General features: G+C 43.7%; 1 protein-coding gene across 1 annotated transcript in view; it reads right to left on the minus strand.

The window, feature by feature from the left end:
• Positions 1 to 12462: 12462 nt before the first annotated feature.
• The window catches only part of PIGG (phosphatidylinositol glycan anchor biosynthesis class G), an 84540-nt gene continuing 74767 nt past the window's right edge, over positions 12463 to 22235 (minus strand). The window contains exon 13 of the mRNA XM_057373247.1: positions 12463 to 17650. Within this exon, the coding sequence (XP_057229230.1) occupies positions 17425 to 17650 (226 nt within the window). The 3' untranslated portion in view covers positions 12463 to 17424. The remainder of the gene's footprint in view (positions 17651 to 22235) is intronic.

Consider the following 22235-nt stretch of genomic DNA (forward strand, 5'->3'; position numbering starts at 1 on the left):
ACCACAGATTASAGGTAAGGTCAGAAGATAAATCTATCCAGGACTTGTACCAGGCCTGCTCCTGCAGCTGCTGGAGGAAACAGAGCTAAAGCTTCTGAACACTGGATGGATGATCAGGCTCTTGCCACTGCAAGTTTGGGGCAGTTGTGGTCAAACACGGCCTTCTCTGTGGATCTCAAAGAGCTTGTGCTGCAGCATCCCAGACAAGTGCATTTGCAAGAGCAAGACCAGAAGACCCAGTGCATCCACTCTATTTTTCATCCTGGCTTCCCCACTAAATTCTCACTGCAAAGAAAGGAAAAGCTAGTTTGTGGTACAAAAGGGAGAAAAACTGGAATTGGACAYAAAAAGAAAGGGGAAACTTGATGTCAGTCACACAACCTGTTGGGTAGTTCTGTTGGTTGTTTTCCAAATGGTTGCTATTAAAGCCTTTGGAACATTCTCTGCCCATCTGAAAGTCAGGCTGCAGATGTCAGATGTGTGAGGCTTTAAGCACTGCCTTTCAGCAAGGCATTTCCAGAGTCCAGGCTCTTGTCACAGACTCCKGTGACCCTGACGGTGTGCACCCAAGACGAAGAATCTGTTAGAAGAAGGTGTGGAATGCTGGCATGAAAGGCATGGATCAGGTGCTGAAATGCTCGGGCAAGCAGGGAGCCATGGCACATCCTCTTCAAGAAGTGGGGCTGCCCTGGAGCCTCCTGTCCTCACAGGGGACAGGGCAGCCCCTACTCAGGGTGCTCAGGTTCATGGCACAGGCTCCTGCTTTGCTCCCAACAGGGAGAGCAGCTCCCCAAGTCCCTGAGCCACTCCCCAAACGCCCCCACCACACTTTCCTAACTCAATCTTTTCATTTATCTGCTTTGCTTCCAGCACCGAGGAGTGGCCCCCTGGGACAGCTCTGAGGTGGAAGGAGCAGACAGAATTACCTGCACTGAGAAGCAAACGGCGAAAAACAGCTGCTTTAGCCCCAAAGAAGAGGCTGCCAAGCATCTCCCCTTCCTGGAGAGATCGAGACGGTGCAGTGCAAGTCTCTAGYACAACATTAGCTGCCACACAGCAGACTCCAGCACACAGGGAGATTTGAAAACCTACATCCTAGAAACTCAGTGAGATCAATCCCAGTGGGGACGGGGGAGCCAAGGCAGAGCGCTGAATAGCACCCACACGCATCACTTCTTCCTCTGTCTCACTTGGACRCACAGAGCACAAGCCATCAGGAAAGTTCACACACTGATGCTTTAAATAGCAGCTAATCCCCAAAGCCCACAACTCAACAGAAAGCTGCCTGAGGAAAAACATTCAACAGCCTGAAAATCCCAAATTAATTCATTCTGATCGCTGCTGCCAAATAAACTGAAATGGACTAATGGCAGCAGAGAGCAGACAACTGAACATAAAGGYTGGCTTTTGGCTTATCATTCTGTTCTCCAGGAGACATCACAGCACATCTCCAAGCAGGGAGCTCCTGCTGCTCTGTCCCCAACCAGCCTTTGTAAGACAGGAGGCCAGGGACTGGGGCTGGGGATCCGCAGTGTGCATGGACATGCATCTTCTTTCAAGGACATGTTGAAAACCCACCAAAATCAGCCTGTAGAGATGAGTTTTACACCCTGAACAATGAAATCTCCCAAGTCAGCGTGTACATACCTGGGAAAATGGTGGTGGCTTTCTATAARGCAGAAGTTAGCCACAGAAACTGAGAGCTCCCCATCTTCCTTTCCAGTTTGGAGTCTCATCCTTTGGCACCCCTTTAAGCGATATCCCCAGGGATCTCCACCCACACCTGTCAGCAACTTCTTGCTTTTGTTGGCTGCACCTGAGRGAGCAGCTTGCTCCCCTCTCAGATTAGACACTGGGGATCCACACGCACACACCTTCAGGTAACTCTGTCCTTCACAGTACACAAGCCCCTTGCAACTCTGCATTGCTTTTCTCTCAGGCTTTTCATCCGGGCAAGACATAACCCGGCTCACTTCACCCAGCTGAAAAATGTTTTTGCCTTTTTTTCACAAATTCTCTTTGAAGTSTGGAAAACAGCTGGTCTTCAGATCAGTAAAGGCCCTCCAACAGCTTGAAGGAACTGCTGAAATGTTGCTTCTCACACACCAGAGGAGCAGACCCACCAGAGAAATCTTGTCTGGATACACACGAACATGGACACTGGCAAATCTGGGTGTGACTGTTGAGCCCTGGCTTAAAGGACTCCAGTGTCAAAGAGCCCCAGCTGAAATCTCCCCACAGAGCTGCAGGAATTGCCAAGTCCTTCCTTCCTGCATGTCACATGGAAGTGAGATCTTTCCAGGACTTCTCCTGGCCATCTGCARTGTAGTAAGCTGCCTTCTCCCACAACCTCCTGCGGATGCCACACCAGAAAATGTCACAATTGGCGTTGCTGGAAGGTGGCACATGGCTTTCCTGCTTTTATCACTGCATATATTGTATATTATATATAATATATTATATTCCTTGTGTGCACATGCATACAAGAAGAACTTGCCTGATTTTTGCCTTAGCAATGGCTCTGTGATAACATGTTTTAGAAGGAAAAATGTTATTGTGCAGATGTAACTGCAGCCAGAGAAGAGAGGAGTGAGAATATGAGAGAGGAACAGCTCTGCAGACACCGAGGTTGGTGCAGAGGGAGTGGGACAGAGCTGCTCCAGGTGCTGTAGCTGGGATTCCTCTGCAGCCCCTGGTGCAGCCCATGGTGAAGGAGCTGTGCCCTCCAGCCTATGGAGATCCAAGGGGATGCAGGGATCCACCTGCAATCTATGGAGATCCACAGGGATGCAGGGATCCACCTGCAATCTATGGAGATCCACAGGGATGCAGGGATCCACCTCCAGCCCACAGAGATCCATAGAGGTGCAGGGATCCACCTCCAGTCCATGGAGATCCACGGGGATGCAGAGATCCACCTCCAGCACATGGAGTTCCATGGGGATCCAGGGATACACCTCCAGCCCCTGGTGCAGCCCATGGGGATGCAGCGATCCATCACCAGTCCATGGAGATCCACAAGGATGCAAGGATCCACCTCCAGCACATGGAGATCCTGGAATCCACCTGCAGTCATGGAGTTCCATGGGGATCCAGGGATTCACCTGCAGTCATGGAGTTCCATGGGGATCCAGGGATCCACCTGCAGTCATGGAGTTCCATGGGGATCCAGGGATCCACCTGCAGCCATGGAGGAGCCCCACCCTGGAGCAGGTGGATGCCTGAGAGGGGGCTGTGACCCTGTGAGCCCGTGCTGGAGCAGGGTCCTGGCAGGGATYTGCAGACCCACAGGAGACAGGAGCTGGAGCAGGTTTCTGGAAGGACCTGTGACCCTGTGAAGGACCCATGCTGGAGCAGGCTGTGCCTGTAGGATTGCACCCTGTGGCTCACAGGGTCACTTTGCAGGAACATCACAGAAATGCTTTGCAGAGAACTGTTGCCCATGGGATGGACTCACAGTGGAGAAGTTCATGGAGAACTGTCTCTGGTGAGAGAGATGCCACACTGGGCAGCAGCAGAAACAACATGTGATGAACTGACCATAACCCCATTCCCTGTCTCCTTGTGCCACTGGGAAAGGAGGTGGAGCTGGGAAGTGATGGAGGAAGAGGAGGGGAAGATGGTTTTTAGTACTTATTTTACTTCTCATTATCCTGCTCTGATTTTACTAGTAGTGAATTCCATTAATATGCTCAAGYTGAGTCCGTTTTGCCCATGATGGTATRTGGTGAGTGATCTCTTTCTGTCCTTACCTCAGCTCATGAACCTTTTGTTATATTTTCTCTCYCCTATCCACTGTTGGAGAGSAGTGAGAGAGCAGATTTGGTGAGGGTCTAGCATCCAGCCAGGGCCAAACCACGACCACAAGGGTRAAAACACTTCAGAAAAGCTCCTGGCTGTCTAGAGCTGGAGGGACTCAGACAACCATCCCCTCATCTTGGCCACGCTGAATCTTTAATCAGAGGGCACTGGAGAAAGAGACCTGCCACTGCCCGTTTTCTGTCCCATTTTGTGACTGGTCTCCAAGTTTTCCACTTTAATCACAAAATGTGTTCTGTAAATTCAGCCTGGGGAAGCTGAGCATGAGTAGAAGCTCATTTTCCTGTGAATACATCACACAGTTGAAGAAAGGATAGGCTCATTCTTCCCCTTTTTCCCTYCTCATGCCTCCTGCAGGTCCAGAGCTGGACCAGCTGCAGTTTCCAGGCCGTACCAGGCTGCCCCCATCATCAGTTACCAGACTGAAATACTCAAGTTTTGTGTTTCACACAACAGACAGCAATTATGGAAAAGCATGCAGAATAGGATGAGTTTGATCCCTGCCATTTAATTTGGGAAAGAATTTGTCATTTGATAGGGTAGAATCCCAGAAACTTMCCCCTGCCCCACTTGTCTACATACCAAGGTAGTAATTGTCCTGTGAAAGTAGAGGCACAACACTACCAATCTGAGAGAGTTTTTTCCCCTTTTGAAACCTAATTCAGTTTCTCTCAACATAGCTATGTGAAATGCAGCAGATGGACAACCACATACACAGAAAGGCATGGATAAAGTTGTGAGATGCGCCCTGAAAGAGGCACATGGTGGTGATGTTCCCTGTCTCGGTTTTGAGACAATGTTTTCAGAGAGAAAATGTCACAGGGAAACGTTTCCTCTGAAATGAAAATAAATTTGATAATTTTTTTTTCCCCCACCAACAAGAACTAGATGCTGGGCAAAAAAGGTGAAGAGAAAAAAGGTAGTTTTAGTAACGAAAAACACAGTGCCCACAGGACACAGATAAAGAGTAACTGTTAGATAGCAGGATACAGATAAAAAGTAACCTTCTAATATTCAAACAAAAAAAACTCGCCACGCAGCAAGGCAGTGACTCCGCCCCCGGGAAAAAGAAACAAAAGGAAAACCCACGTGGCGGTTATTGTAACAGTGGCAAAAGGGGAAAAAACAACCGAAAGAAAAGAATGGTACCACAGTCTCAGCTTCCCAGTGGATGAATCAGAGGAGGGCTCGGCGTGCCTCCGCTGCCAGCTCGGTCCACCCCAGAATCCCAGACGGGATGGAGCCGTGAGGCCCCTCCCTCGGCGGGACCGCCCGAGGAGTAGCAGGAGACGCAGAGGGGATGTTTGAGGAAAAGCCGCCGAAGCCACAAACTGAGCCAGCAGAAACTGCGACACTGTAACTCTGCTCCACGCAGCAAGCGARGGYTCCCACGGCGAGAAGCAGAGAGAGAAAGAGAGCGCCGCTCGAGCAGCCAGATCGCGTGGCAGCACTGGCAGTTAAACTGTCCGCTGTGGCTTCCCAGCAGCCCCTGCTTCTTCTTCCGGGTTACATTTAAAGAGATAAACATTTTTTTGGGCATATGTGCCAAYGGAAAAGGAATACAGAACAAAACTGGCACCAAACATCAACCCAAGACATTCCCTTAGGCTGGCTTGTGTGCAGCTGAGCAGTGCAAGGACTCAGCAGCTGCAGAAGCTAAAGCAAGAGAGGGTAGAAGATGCCTGTAAGCTAGAAGTGATGACACAGAAACAAGCAAACACGCAAATACAGATGCTGTCTTCCACTTACAGTGATCTTGCGTGTTCCTGTAAGAAGCTGTGCTCAGAAAGTAAGGGATTTCCAGATATATTGACAGATGCACTGTGTTTTCTTTCACCAGTAAAACCCTCTCTCTTACAAGCAAAGTAATTCTCAATCACTTCCAGGAATTTTGGTTTTGTCCTTCTTAAAACAAGCTTTCCTCYTTCACTCACAAGCTGTGGCAGGACCTTTCTTCAGACGTTACCTTGAGGGAGCAAACAGCTCTGTGAAGTAGGAGCCATAAAATGAGTGTTTTGTGAAACACGCATGCATGGAAAAGGCAATTGCTCTGTATTACCAATTCCAGCAATGCTCAGGGTGCAATGTCTATGGACGTTTGTACACTACATGTAAAGCTTTTACACCCTATTCCTGCTCTTCAAAGCATCATAGAAAGATTCGGCTTGTAAGGGATCTTTAAAGATCCTGTAGCCCGAGACCTCTACAATAAGCAGGGACATCTTCAACTCCAGCAGGTAGCTCAGAGACTTATCCAGCTTGGCCTTGAATGTTTCCAGGGGTGGAGCATCCACCACCTCCCTGGGAAATCTGTGCCAGTGTTTAACCACCCTTATCATGAAACATTTTTTTCCTTATATCTAGTCTAAATCTCATAGATTCATAGAATCATAGAATGACAGAATGGTTTGAGTCAGAAGGGATCTCCAAGATCATCTAGTTCCAACCCTCTTGTCGTGGGTAGGGACACATTTCACTAGACCAGATTGCTCAGAGCTCCACCCRGTCTGGCCTTGATTGCTGCCAGGGGTGGAGCRTCCACAGCTTCTCTGAGCACCACCCTCCCAGTTAAGAATGTTTTCCTGATTCTAAATCTAGATTTGTTTAAAACCATTCTTTTAGTTTAAAACCATTGCTACAGGCCCTACTAAAATGTTTGTTCCCATCTTTTTCATAAAGTCCCTTTAAGTACCAGATGGTGCCTAAGTCTTCCCGGAGGCTTTTCTCCTCCAGGCTGAAAAACCTCAACTCTCTCAGCATGTCCCCCTAGAAGAAGCATTCCAGCCTTCAGGCTCCAGCCTGCTCATTTTTGTGGCTCTTCTCTGGATCCACTGGGTGGATCTGCTTCGATCCATGTCTTTCTTTTACTGTTTTTCTACCTCCACTACATCAAGACACATTGCTCTGAAGCTGCAAGGGTGATCATGACAGGATCCCATGAAGTGCTCACTAGCTAGGAAGGGTAAAGATTATGAGATCTTGGCATTCTAAGCCTGTAAGAAATCATCCAGCATGGAACAGAATGAATGGTCCACAAAATGGAGAGTGCTCAGTAAGAGTGGGTAGTTTGAATTGGCAATTCTTATAAATGCTACTGGTCTTCAAAATAGACTAATTTTCTAGCATTGATCATTTTGTCCAGCCTATGTTTTCATGTCCCCTTWATTTTTCTTTAAATTTCAGTTCTGGAATCGAATGGATTGAAGTTAATCACAAGCCCTCAACAAACACCTCAAAAACAGAATTTAACCTAGCTTTTTCATGTTGCCACCAATATATTGAAGGAACACTGCCTTACAATGTATTCACATATTTCAGTCTTCCTTTTTTTCCTCTGGTTTTTTGGTTTTTGTTTTTTTTTTTTTTTTTTTTTTTTTTTTTTTTTTTTTTTTTTTTTTTTTTTTTTTTTTTTTTTTTTTTTGTCTTCCTGGTGTTTTCTGCATCCCATCTGGCTACTTCCATCTGATTCCAAAATCTCCATCCACACTTCTCTTTTCCTGCCTGCACCTGTTATCACCACTTCTTCTTCTCTCCTGCCAAGTCTCTCCCTCCAATGACCAGCACTGCTCAGCGATAAGATGCAGAGTGCTTTTCCTGGTATCAGTCTGCTAAATGCAGCCCTCAGCCTTGAACACAAGAGTAGCTGGCTGTCTGTGTCATCCCTTGACAAGGCCTTCTCCATGTGCTTAAGCATCTTCAGGATCTGGATCTTTGATTCTCATACCCTTGAGTTAGAGAATGCACCATTCTCTTCACATGATCAACAGCACTTAAGGCAATTACACTCAGAAAATAATACTCAATATGCATATGCCTACATAAAAGCAGCCTGACACTGGCATTTCAAATACAGAATTAAACTGATTTGGTCTTTATTTTCTAAGAGCACTTAATACATCTTAAGCAATGGAGCATCAGGCAAGTAAGAGATTTTAATGATGGCATCTGGAAATGATTTGCAAGTTAGGGCTCTCTTGGCAGTATGAGTAAATCTCSCTTGATTTCAGTGGGAATGAGCAAGGCTCAATTAAAAGACCCACTCCAGGGAAACAGTATGCTTGAGCAGTACTGGAGGGCATGTCACATATAAGAATGTAAGATAATCTAATTGGCCTGATTAAAAGAATCCAGCAATTTGATTTAAGCACCCAACAGCAGGTGAAGCTCTTCCAGGGGAGTTACACTTGTTCTGTATTCAGCTAAGACATTTTCAAACCATCACATACCAAAATACAGACTAATTATAGTCTTTGCATAAAAGAGGAAAACTGCCCAATCTCTATGCTTTTGTTTCATCTAATCTACGTTCATTGCACTCCTCATGCAAATGAGCCCATTTGTTACAAATGGAGTAAAATTACTTTGCTAATCATCCAGTATTTTATCATCTGTGTTTCAGGCTTTAAATATCTTGTTTGTGTATACCTGTCTGCTAGTTGTGGTAAAGCACATGGTATCTSCAAAATTCATCCTAGGGCAAGCAAGCAGGCTCCACCTCAGAGYTTTCCACAAAGTGCAGAAGGAAAGTTAGACCTTTATGTCTCTGTCTCTGCTGATGTGTGATCCAGGAGTGTGCTGTGTGTCCCTTCTGGAAACAGACAGCCCCCAGTTATATGCCTACAGAATTTAGTGAAGAGGAAAAAGCTTTCATTCCCAATTTCMAGTCCAAATCATCCTGGCTCCCTTTTTGCCGAGATGGGAATCCAGCGCAAACAGTGTCACATACCCTGACAGATGCGGCAGCATGAAGGAAAGATGGAAAGGGTGACTCATTTCTATCCTGCACTTGTACTCAGGAATCAAAACAGGCAGCAGCTGTCCAGACTCCACCACAAGGATGCTAAGGCAGATTTGCAGGCGTACACCAGGGTTGGAGATAAGCAGCCTTCATCAAAAGCCCAGTAAAATTCTGATACTGAGGCACATTTGTCGATGACTGTCTCTTTAGAGTGTGTAAGAAGGAACTTGTAGGAGCTTCTTCACTTTTCGCTTAAATCAGATTGTTCTGKGATAGGGGAACTATCAAAGACAAGTTTCAACACCTCTTTTTTGGCCTAAGCSTAAGTGCTCAGACTAGTCAGGCTGCTGTTATGTGGAATGGACATTAGCTAAGTCTTGACTGCCAGTGTTTACAGAATCACAGAATTGTTAGGGTTGGAAGGGACCTCTGAAGATCATCCAGTCCAGTTCCTCTGACATGGCAGGGTCACTCTGAGCAGGTGACACAAGAACTCATCCAGGTGGTATTTKAATGTCTCCAGAGAGAGAGACTCCATGACCTCCCTGGGCAGCCCATTGCTGCTCTCAGTGTAAAGAAATTCTTCTTCATRTTGAGGTGGAATTTCCTGCCTTCTGGTTAAGGCCATTACTCCTTGTTCWGTTGCTGAGCACCACTGAGAAGAGTCTGGCACCATCCTCTAGGCACCCACCTTGGAGGCAATTATATTAACCAATGAGATCCCCTCTCAGTCCTCTCTAGGCTAAACAGGCCCCGCTCCTCCAGTCTCTCTCTCTCTCTCTCTCCCTCTCTCTCTCTTCTCATAAGAGAGATGCTCCAGATCCTGAATCACCTCTGTGGCCTCCACTGGACCCTCTCCTTGTCTKGCACTGAGGAGCCCAGACCTGGGCACAGAACTCCAGATGTGTCCTCACCAGAGCTGAGCTGAGGGGGACAATCACCTCCCTTGACCTGCTGGCACTGTCCCCGATGCCCCCCAGGATCCCACTGGCCCTCCTGGCTGCAAGGGCACTGCTGGCTCATGGACAGCTCCTCGTCCACCAGGACCCCAGGTCCCTCTCTGCAGAGCTGATTCCAGCAGGTCAGCCCCAGCCTGTGCCGCTGCCTGGGGTTATTCCCTATCAGGKGCAGGACCCTACACTTGCCCTTGTTGAACCCCATYAGGTTTCTCTCTGCCCAASTCTGCAGCCTMTCAAGTCCCACTGAGTGGCAGCCCAACCTTCAGATGTGACAGCCTCTCCCCAGTTTTGTGTCATCTGCAGGCTGGCTTAGGGCYCATTCYATCCCTTCACCAGGGCTGTTGATAAACAGAATGAGACTGGACCCAKTACTGATCCCTAGGGAATRMCACTTCTACAGGCTTCCAGCTGGATTCTACTCCTCTGCACAACCCTCTGAGCTCTGCCATTCAGCCAGTCCTTGATCCAGCTCACTGTCCCTTCATCTAACCCACACTTCTGAGCTCACCTACGAGGATGTTGAGTGAGACAGTGTCAAAAGCCTTGTGGATGTCAAGGTCCTGCCTTGAGAAATTTATACCTGAGACACTGTAGATGTTTAGCCAAGAAATGTGGGAACTCAGATTATCCTGTTACCTTTGTTCTGCTCCAGGTTTGATTCAAAGAGGTCAGCAGTATAAAGAAGGTCACATCCATTTTGTTTCCTTCAGTTCTTTTTTCTCCCCCACCCCCCACCCCCCAGCACTCTGAACAGGATGTTGAAAGGAAAGCATATTCAAAGTCAGCTGCTCTGAATTCAAATGTATCGGAACTATTGATTTCAGTCAGACAACTCTCTTGATTACTTTGGGCTTTTCTATTTGAGTTTTGTTTTGGTTTGGTTTTGGGTTGTTTGCTTCATTGGTTTTTCCTTTTTCTTTAATTTACAAGATTTTTTTTTTCATGAAAGAGATTCATTTTGGCTTGCTCAGAGCTGCTACAGGTGTTGAAAGAGCATACGGAACTGACAGCACAGCCCACCTTGCAAAAACTACCCCACAACAGAAAAATTCATCCCAGTTGCTCCCAATAACTCTTACTTTGTTTTGTCCTTGCACACCCCTCACCACAGCTCTACTTTCCTACAAGTGTTCTTCGCATCCCATCCAGGAATCACCTCAATCTGCCACTGAGAGCCTCAGGAAGGAGCTCTTGTGCCCTCACAGGGGTTCCCCAGGCCACCCTCTGCACACCCAGACCTGTCAAGCCTGGAGCTTTTAAACACACACAGCTCAGAGTAGGGCAGCTCTCCCCATATTAATCTTTCACACATCAGACTGTGCTTTGTAAACCAAAGCTGTGGCCCATGCTGCTGTTCACCAGAGGATTTATCACACGCAGGCATCTCAGTGCAAGTGCCAACACGACGTGCTGTGCTGTGCTGTGGTCCCTGAGGCAGCGCCACCCATTTCCTCTCCATGGTGGATCTCCACAGGGCTGCCCTGCAAGCTTGTGGCAAAGCAGGAGGGAGGGCGGTACTTTTTGGCACACTGTTGGGCAGCATTAAACAGGCATTGCTGGAGACTTTCTGCCAACACAGAGCAGAAAGCAGGTGTTCACATCCCCAGAAGCATGTCTTTGTCAGAGCTGTGCACAACAAAACCCCCGTTGTAACTGCATCTCCAGCTGTGGAAATCCTCTCCAACAGGACCCTGTCTTCTCTCAGCAGCTGCCTTGTGTCCCAGTTGTGACAGGGAAGGATCAAGGATCTTACTCCACGGATGAGGCACCTCCAGCATGGCTTTTGTGAAGGAACTAGGCTTCCAGTGCCACTGCCAAAAGTCCAGAGCAGTGATGTGCAGGATGAGCTTGTGCGCAGCCAAATCTAAGAAGCTGCTCACCCACTCTGAAATCACTTACTGCTCTGGGCTGCTGACCCAATCATGTTAGTCTCTTCAGCATTTATTTGAAACAAAAAGCCACCCAGCAGCTTTCWAGGTGTTTTTTTCTAATAAGAAAAGTGGACCTCAAGTCTTCCTATCTTGACTGACATTACCAGCTCTCAGAGTAACAGACGCAGGGTCTTCTGAGTTTGGGACCTCGTGTCTTCCTGCTGGTGAGCAACACTGMACCCATGCAGTACTGGGTGCACATTTGCTGTGTGAGTGGCACTGTGTCAGGTTCTGCAGCACTATGGTCTTTGCAACAGACATCAGCAAATACAACACACTGGAGTGGTAAAATCAGAGGTCTAAAAAAGGTATAGGTGATTAAAGTTTTGCATTTTTGTCTTGAGACTAAATACGATGCTTAAGGCCATCTCTGGTGGCTGGAACCCTCAATTCTTCAGATGACAATGCTGTCACACAAAAACAGTGGTGCAACAGATTGAACATCCCACTGAGTTCCCCCATAACCCMGTATCACACTGAAAATGTGTTCTAAATACCCAGCAAGTGGGGAGGACAACGGTGTTACACTGGGTGGGAAAGACAGATGCTGAAGGAACAGGGCTACTCCTCATGGCAACCCAAGCTTTTCATCAAATGAGGAGAGATAACAGGTCCTTTGGGATGACCCTCTGTCCCCCATCAGGCAAAACAAAGGAATTAATGTCCACAGGCCTATGTCTCAATCTGAACACAGAGAAACAACTTCAGAAAGTTACTCACCTATATGTGTCCTACCAAACATAAATGGCAGGGACATGCCAAAATCACAGCAAGGCCACAACTTTCACTTCAGGCCTGATAGTCAAGTTGAACATTTTTAGGGAATCATCTGAATCGTAACAGAGGTAATGGCAGAACAGGACACTGTTTGTCATCGAGTCTGGGAATCCTCAAGCTATGGAGGCACTGTCTAAGAGCAGGTGACATTGCAACTAATGTGTAAATGCATGGCTACATAAAATAAAACCAAAATTAACAACAGTTTTCAGCTGTGATGTTTGTATATTTTTTTTAAATGACATACATTTTCTTTTTTATTGGTTAATTTTATTTTTAAAGTTTTATTATGAAATCAATGACAAAGCTTTCTAACTTCAGGAAGTAACATGTGAAACAGTAAGAAATTGCAGAGACAATTTCAAACACAACAAAACCACAGAACCCTTGACAAATGTTGGCTGAAAGAGATCTTTGGAGCTCACAGAGAGCAATTTCCAGCCAACAGCAGGGACAACTAAGTGAGGTTGATCCAATGCTGGAAGATCTCCCAGGGTGAAGGTCTGGGCCCCATCCCCATAATAAACACCCAGGTAAGAGAAGAGCCTGCTGACCTCCTGGAAGTGTCCTGTACTGCAACTTGTGCTTGTTGCCTTTGAAGCTCTCCCTGTGCCCTTCCAAGAGGAATTTACCTCCATTATCTCCATTCCCCCACTCCTTGGAGCTGACTGCATGCAAAAGGTCTCCGATGCTTCCTCATCCCCAGGTTGAAACAAGGCACAAATCACTGTGAACTCAGCTGATAAAAGATTGTTCATGACTGCATGAAGGTCAGACAGGCAAGCACTTGCTCAGGGTCTCTGCTAACCTAATTGCTCAATCAGCAATTTATAGTAATTTATTCAGATGACAATATCACTCACTAATCAAATGGACAAYTGTCCCTGGTGTGAAGCACACCCCGATTAGTCAAAAAAAGAAACTCCTCCCCCTGAAGACCTTGCAGACTGAAGGAATTTACTGCCTGAAGGAGCACACAACTCATGGGATGCAAAGGGAAAAGCACTTCAGGATTCAGTAAAGCTTACTGCATGTGTTTAAGGGGATTGATGGAAGATGCAAGTCATTATGTAATACTTAGGGAGGAGACAAAAGGAGGGGAAAAGGAAGGATGGCTCAGAAAGGAATTCATATGATAAAGCAGAAGAAAATGTGGATTTAAAGTGCTGGCTCAGCATAAACAGGCTTCTAGTGTGTATACTTCCCTGTGGCAGTTCTTCATCTCTACTGAGTGTCCCATTCTCTCACTAAATCCTGCTTCTTTGTGAGTGCATCCTCTACTTTTGGTAGCGAACAGCAGTGAACAGTAGTGAACTTCAAGTGGGACACACTTGTAAGAGGTCTGGATACCAGCAACAGAAGCTGGAAGCCTCAGGGATTCCCTTGTCTGGGCGACAGCAGCAGGGCAGGCCACTGGGACCTGGGCCAGGTACTGCATGTCCATGCAGACACACGTGTGTGTGTGTGTATGCTTTTTCCTTGAATACTGACAAGCTGGGGAACAGGATCAGGCTGTCAGGGCTGTTCACCAGCCCATGGGCACCATCCTGCACCATTACCAGCCCATGTGCCCAGGCTGTACTGCTGCCCATTCTCTCTCCACTTCCTCCCATCACTTCTCAGCCAACCAAGGGACCTCAGACTACTGAAGTCAACCCCTGGAGCCCAGAGATCAACTCCACCTTCACGCCCACTCATCTATTGCTCAACATGTGGCTACCAAGTACACCCTGMTGAAGGTCTTGTTTAGGTAGAGAAGAACCAATAAATGGGCCAGCAACAAGCTGTCCTGCAAATTTCCTTTCAGTCATTTTCCCACCATCCAGTTCTTGGCGAACAGACTCCCTCTATATTACCTGCTTGTGCACTGAGGAGAGGCTGATGGCCAACTATGGCCAGCTACTCCCCAGACTCTCCTTAGAAAGGAAAGTTAGATGGTGCAATGCTAACCTCACAAACATCCCCTGATCATACTCTTTCATAGTTAGGAGAGTGGGAGGCTTATAATGACACCCCTCCTGCCCCACTGACCAGTGGGGCCACAGCTTTTTTCCCCTCTTTCTGCTGGTGAAGCAGACAGGGAAACCTTGGTTTTTCAGGGGAAGCCCTTCATGGTAACCTGCAACCATGGCCCCACTTCCCACAACTGTGCATGTGTGTAGTTAAATCTTGTTTAAGTTTGCAAATGCTTTATGTGAGGGATTCCAGAAACTCCCCGTACCCTTACTAAGAGAATCACAGAGGAACAGTGGCCTAGCATGCATGTCCTGGCTACTGGAAAGGCTGAGGGCATGCTGTGGATTTCCTGCTGGCTTATGTAGAACCAAGGAAAACAGAGGGTTTTTTTTTCCCTAGAGAGCAGAAATACAGATATAGAATATATGAAATACAAACAGATTTAGTATTTTTTTCTTAAACCRGAATTCATTTACAAGAATGAAGCTCAAGCTTCACCACTTTGAATYTGTGGGATCATAGGGGACATCAGTTACAAGCTTTGGTCTGTGCTGACTGATGGTGACCTAGTGAAATGTAGCAGAGCCACCTACAGACCACAGCAACTGGCTGAACCTGTCTTTGACAAGCAGTGAAGGTGCTGAGCAGAAATGTTTACCATGGCAAAACTTTATCCAAACAGAGCAAACATCCCTGCTCAGAAGGCATTTAGGGAGGAGTCTGTGCCTGTGCATAGGGTACTACTGAGGAGGCTGCAGCCCAGGCTGATTCCACACTGAAGCAGGGACAMGAGATGACTTGGACAGAGGACACTGGTATGCTCAAAATGCCAAAAAAAAATCCCCAGTAGCATTCCTGCTTCCCGTGTCACTTGTCTCCTTGTCTGAGGGTTAGAAACATGTTGAACGTGACAAGAAGGGAGGTAGAACAGCGAACTAGTGAGATAAGAATTTGTGCTCAGGCATTTACGTTCTCTGTACATTCAGATCAAATGCCGAAACTTCATGTTGATTTAAAATAAAATTATTATAACATAATCCCCCAGTTAAAGTCTGTTTGCCTGCAGCAAGAACCAACTCATTCCTTCRCTGCCTCAGCTTTGCATCGCTAGAACCCATAAGCTGATGAAGGTAAAAGATTGTCTAATTGCCTATACCCAAAGGGAAACGGTGAGAAAGAATAAAAATATCGATTCTGAAATTGAAAGCACCATATTTCTTTCATATATCACACAACCTCATGAGTTAATTTGAGACAGAGATGCAGTCTCTTCTCCTTCCTTCCTTTCTTGGTCTTGAAGACCTAAATAACAGTTTTCCCAAGCCATTTTATTCTGCGTCCAATCTGGACATCTTTCAATTTCAGAGGAGAAGGGGGACACTGACTATTTAAGTAAGTAATCTGAAAAAAAAATGCAATCTCAATACATACACATTAATTAAGATTTCACTATTTGATAAAAGAGATATACTAGACAGAAAAACAAAAAAAAAAGAAGGAATAAAAGATCATGTGACTGTCATTCCACATTGTTTTAGGAATCTGTAACCAGATGCAATTTCTGCTCTACCCCTTCAATCTCTTTATTAGCACCCTTTCTTTCCAAATCAAATATCTTACAAATATGCTCAGTATGAATTTTAGGAAGGACTGCTTATGAACTAATCACATAAGTAAACAGAAAAGAGGTTGATAATGCTGACATGGTGGCTAGCCAGCAGGTAACCAGAAAAATATTGAGAATTATGAAAATGGTAGGTGCAGATTCATAAATACAAATTGTTTTAAATAACCATAGTTGGCAGTAAAAAGTGATTTATTAAAAGTATTTAATCTTCAATCTTCCAGCAGGTCACAGCAAATRACATTAAGATCCCATAGTCTCTCCTCCAGGTAAAGAGCAGTCTGTTGCCAATATATTGAAAATTTTGGTTGTTTTATAGCTGAAAAAACATTTCATTATTAGTAATCCAGATGGCCAATTATTAATGTATAAAAACTAAAGGCCTACRTTTTGAGATCTGCATTATCTGAAACATGAGACAAAAAGTGCATCAGCAAGTCTAACAACTATTCTGTCAACTATATAGCTGTTGAAATCTTTCTTTTCTCATATTTATTATAAAAGTTAAAAGTTTTCTGTATGGTTCTCTTCTGATATACCTTGAACCTATTTAGACTAACTCAAACAAACTACTAATATGGACAAAACTATGATGCAAAAAATCCCCACATGGATACTGATAGTCAGTATAGTCATTAACATATATCTTCTTGACAGAAGCAGGAAAACAGCATTGTCAGAAATTAATCACAGCACATTCAAGTGAGATGGCTAGGCAGGTCACCAGGGACATGGCGATGCAAACTGAAAACACACCTTTTACACCTTTTATTCTGCTGGTAACTTAGTCCATAAAACTGTTTTCCTGCTCACTGCTCACAACTCTCTACCCAAATGTGGAAAACATGATCAAATGYTCAGCGTGGCTGCCACTGACCTGATTTAACATTTATACACTGATAAGGAGAAACAACATTTTAGCAGTGAATGGACTCCATAGAAGAYTCATTACTTAGACCATAAATGTTTCTTATTCAGTGTCTGAAGTGCAGATCGAAATCCATTACAAATAATCATTGCACTCATCTTACAAAGAAAATGCTGTTTTTAAATAGAAATGCTTGGTGCCTATACAAAACAAACAAAATCTCTTACCTGGGATGCTTATACAATAATAATTTAATATGTTCAAATGCATCCACTGGAAAGAAAACAAACACAAAACCCCCCTGAGGCTAACAGATTCAAGATCTGGTGAACAGCACCAAGAAATCCTGTACATTTTCAGGATTCTGTAGTCCAAGAAGGTAAAAAATACATATGCACACAAGATTTTTTCAGTGCCCATGAGACAATGGTCTGTATTTATATTAATATGTATATTTTTAAATTCAAAACATTCTAATATCACCATTCTATTATTTGGAGAGTGCTATAATGATAGCTATAGAACAAAAGGTATCCATGAAAAATAGTTTATTTCAATTCAACATTTTTSAAGCAAACTCAGTTTTAACACAGGACAGACCCTTCAAATCCTGATCTTGACTAAAATAAACAACTCTTTTAACAATTTATTCTTCGAAATATGCACAACAATGTAAAACCATTATTTCCCTTCTTCCATTCCAGTGGCACACTGGACATTACAATGCAGAACTACGTACCACACACTTATTTTCAGTCTTGCACTCTGTAAGAGTGGTTCTGATCCATTGCTGTGAAGAACAGGCAGACAGCAGCTGTGATGAACACATGCACTCCCTCATACAGTAGCTTGGGCGAGAAGACGCTCCATATGAACAGGTGGTAGCGCAGACCTGTTACCAAAACAACGTAGATGGCAACTGGAATCGAACGCATCAGAGCGTAGCAGAAACAGCCGTGACCCACTGCTGCAGAATTCCTGGCAACAAAAACAGAGGAGCTCATTCTCAGGCAAATTCAGAAAAGACACTGGAGTTCCTCCACTCTTTAGCATTATTTCACAACACAGTAGGTATTCAGAGTTCTTCACTTTATGCTAGAAAACTGACTGTTAATACAATGATGAACTAACAAAGTTTATTCTTGTCACCACTATATATCCTATGATGTGTAAGCATAGAAATCATCATTGCAATAAAGGCATCCAGTAGTTCACCTCACACTTAGATGGTTCTGTACTTTAATATATTTCATTCTAATTGTCAAAGTCTCCATTTAAGCAGTTTCAAGACAGCTTTGTGTCCTGTTGGCCTTACAGTGCCTTTTCAAAGAACCTGAATGATAAAAGAGGACTTCAGTACTCTTCATGAAGCTTCTTAACCCCTTCAACAGATAATCAGATGGAGTCTGCACCCTCCATGTTAAAAGCATAAAAGTTTGCCAGCAACACTGAACAAAACAACATTAAAACTGTGCTATTGGAAAACTTTGCAAGTCTAACTAATATAAAGGCTAACATAACATTTCCAAAGAATACCATTTTCTTAGATTCACAGGAGCAATACACTGGTCTTGTCACAGCCACTCAGCTCAGCCGGGTCCACTGKATCCCAAGAAATGTCTGTCCCATATGTAACCTACATAGTCCAAATTGCCACACTGATGTATTTTGGTGGGTGACATGAGTCAGAWGAAAATGGAAGTGAGGAGGTCTTCTGCACTTTGATTGTCCTTCTCTTGAGGTGCCAACTCAAAGCAATGATGCTGGGTTGGCACCTGTCCAATTTCCCCCAARATACATCTGCCAAGACTGAAATACATCTGCCGAGACTAGTTCACACCAAATTCAGATGTCTAGCCCTTCAGACAAAATGAAGGAAAAAACTGTTTCACTGCAATCATAAGCAGAACATTTTCCTCTCCCCGTCAAAGTACTTTGCATCAWCAGTTCCCAAAAGAACATACTGGCAAAGAGTGGAAATGTTTTACACCAAAATCCTGATCTGAGAATCTGTTCTGCTCCTCCCAGTTTTTAATTCTAATCTTGCTCCAAGTAATAAAAATTTAACATGGCTAGCACTTCTGCAAGATGTTAATTAGTCACTTATGACTAAGCTAGAGAATGCAGTATTTTACATAAAGCATTAAACTTTTTATTCTTTAAATAAAAACAACTAGGATACAGCCCTGTTTTCAAGTGAAATTCCCAAGGCTTTCAGTAGAAGGAAGAACAGGCCATGAAAGCAGAGTTTTAAAGTCAAGAACAGCAGGCATGAATGACTGAAAAACATACATTCAATTCAATGGAAACTTTCCCTTGCTGCTTAGCCAAAGAAACTGAGACTTGGGAGTGAACTAGACTGCTCCCTGCTTCTGCATAACTATCTTAGTCTTCAGTGAGCTCATGTAAATAACCAGCTTTATGTTAAATAACTGATTTTGTTGACAAGGATTAAAGAAAGTGTAGTTCATTCAGTCTTAGCTGTTTTCATGTTGAYATGAGTAAAAACGTTATTTGTAGTTAAAACAGTATTTATAATAGTCAGATGACAACTGAATAAACAGAGGAAATGACTTATAGATCAGACAGACAAACAGGCATTTTTAAAACCATTTTCTASAGTTAAAAAATGCAATTGATAGACCATACAGATGAATGCCCAGGTCAATGATACAATTCTTTCTGCAATCTGGTATCATAAAAGTAGCTAACTATTTTCTACTTAAAAAATACCTTTACTTAAAAAAGTTCTCAGCACTCACTTCACCTGTCAAGATAACACAGACAGCTACCTTCAGAGAAAAAACCTGGACAGTTTCACAGTATAATGCAATAGTSCAATTTAGCAAAAGTATCAAAAGCCCACCATATCCACGAAGTTAAACTGTTAGTGGGATTCAAGAGCAGACTAACTAAGTTTATTTCAGAGCTGGTGACAGCATTCACATGTAGCACTAGAATGACTGAGCACAAGGAGTTAGACTTACTTGGCCAATCTTATTCTAAGGCAACAACTCAGCTCTTCAAGCACATCATAATTCTTTCCTCTTGCTTTGGCCTTGCTTTGGAACAAAATTTGAACAGCTGAGAGTAATGCCTTTGTGTGCTCCTTCTCCTGATTCTACAGACACAGTGCCCACAGCATCTCCAGGCCACAGGGAAGGCAGTAGGCAGGGATCAGGCAGCTACTGATAACATGACCGTGACAATCCAGCTAGTTCAGCCAGCTTTCAAGTTATTCCAAATGAATTCAGCTTTCTCAGAACAGAGAAAGCTGGCTGTGGAATGCCACTCATATATCCTAATGTTTGTATCTGCATCAGTCTGTAATGAATAACCTTGCAAACTCTCAGTGCTGTGTCAACTAAAATAATGGAAGACTACAGGACACATCTAAAGTATCAATCTGTAACTAATCCATACTGAACTGTCTCTTCAGCAATTAATACCTTCCATTATTTAAAGGAGAAGAGCATAGAGAGACAAACTGCACACACTACCTTTATGTTCTGACAAAACCAGCCCACTATTAAGGCTTCTGCACAATGCAAGAGTAAGAGAAAGGAATACTCAGCCTCTAGTATTCAGTTAATTTAGGAAGTTAGCTTATGGGGACTTGAAAGAGAAATCCTTATCTGTTACAGATGACAAAACATATCCAAACTCCATGCGAGACCCAGGAAAAAACAATGTCTTTGGAGATTTCTGAAGCAAARAACACTACAGATTCAGATCACTAAAAATGCCATAATTAGAATGCAAACACTCAATATGGTCTAGAGAACATACCGGCTTTCAAAAAATTGTTTCTTTTATTGGAAAACATTTAATATATAGGAAAACATGGCCAAGAAACCATATATTAATAGGTTTTCTGCTTCTCTGGATATCCTAAACCCTAACTGCCAATGTTTCGTCAACAAATCTTTCACCTCTCAATCTGTCTCTAAAGTGCTGCTAAAATGAGTAATACAAGGCTTGCAAAAAGAAAAAGTTATGATGCCAAAAAAAAAAGAAAAAAGAAAAATAACTCTTTTCTTGTGAAAACATCTCCTAGTTATATAGAATACTTGGCAGCTCATGGCAACAAGTTTCATAGCTTAAAAATCAAGCAAAAAACTCCACAGACAGCCCTACAAACGCATCCACAAGGAATTTTAAAATATCCTGGTTTACAGCGTTCCAACCCTTGTTCCAATGCACCATATCAAATAAACATTTTAGAAATATGTAAGCATATGAGGGAGGAATACCCTAGTATTGTCAGGATATTTTTCTGTGGTTGGAGGAGGAGAATCGTGTCTGGAAGGTTTCAGTACAGAAATGTACCAATTCTTTCAACTCAAGTTATCCTCCAGCAYTTCTGCCCTTCCATCTCCCTTTTTCTAGCTGAATATCACTGCCTAAGCTATCTCCTACTGGAGATACTGATTTTGCCCATTGAAGRCAATTTTTACCGTATTAACATTTTCCACTGTAGTAAGTGGCACTTTTCTTTCTAAGCATTCTCAGTTTCAAAGATCTCTCTGTTTAGCGCTCTCTGAAAAATACTTGGCATTTTGTTAATCTGCCCCATATAAACTAATGAAGAGCTGCACTCAGAAACAAACCCTGTCGCACTCCAAATGTCTGCAACATCTTAGAGTAGCTGCAATCTGTTACAAATTTCTGTGATCTAAGCAAGTATCAAGCAGCTCAGCACCAAGAACAAATTTGCTACATCCCTCCCACATGTCCCACTCTCAGTGTAATTCTATGATACTATTTTAGATTAAGGAATACAATCCTGCATTGTCATGGAAAAACACTTCACATTTTTAGTTCCAAGGGAACCATGAATCCTTTGSAAATTTATATGATCGGCTCTGGTAGAGACTACCCAATCAGAACAATTTTAATGCTATGATATYTTTAATGCTATGAAGTCACAATTTTTGTCACCACACCCTATCAATGGACAAATATCAAAAATTATACTTGCTGGCAAGATAAAAAGGCTATAAAGTATATTCTACCACTATGGAAATGATGGAACTTGGAGATGACTGATTTTTTCTCTGCCTCCTCCATTCTCTTTCCCAGTAAGAAAGGCAAGGAAGTACCACTACCTAAGCAAGGTTGTATCTGTGGCAGTAAGCTACAGGGGACTGTAGCACATGTGCACTGTAGTATAGGGTTCAGCAGGTTCTMACAAGGATTTAGCAGTAAAAAGCTATTAGGACCTGAAACTTCAATTTTCTTCATTTCAGCTTCAAGAGTAGGGAAAACAGAATTGTATCAATGTTTTTTCCTGTCCTCACTGCTGGTATAATTAGTTGTGCTATGAGCTTCATGACAGCAAAATAAGCTAAAAAAACCCCAACCAAACAAAACAAAAAAAAAAAAACAACAACCACTCAAAAGCAAACCAGCCTATTCCTCTTGACATTGGCTCAGACTTTATTGCAAAAAGATATAACCAAACCCTCCTAAACAGGCAAAACAAAAATCGTAAGTAGTTCAAAGTCCATAACTGGTCAATTTTCTGTAAATATTCTTCCAAAATTCACTTAACACTTCAGAA

Source organism: Malurus melanocephalus, unplaced genomic scaffold, assembly GCF_030028575.1.
Source record: "Malurus melanocephalus ecotype Western Australia unplaced genomic scaffold, MMel_1.1 scaffold_191, whole genome shotgun sequence".
NCBI classification, from domain to species: domain Eukaryota; kingdom Metazoa; phylum Chordata; class Aves; order Passeriformes; family Maluridae; genus Malurus; species Malurus melanocephalus.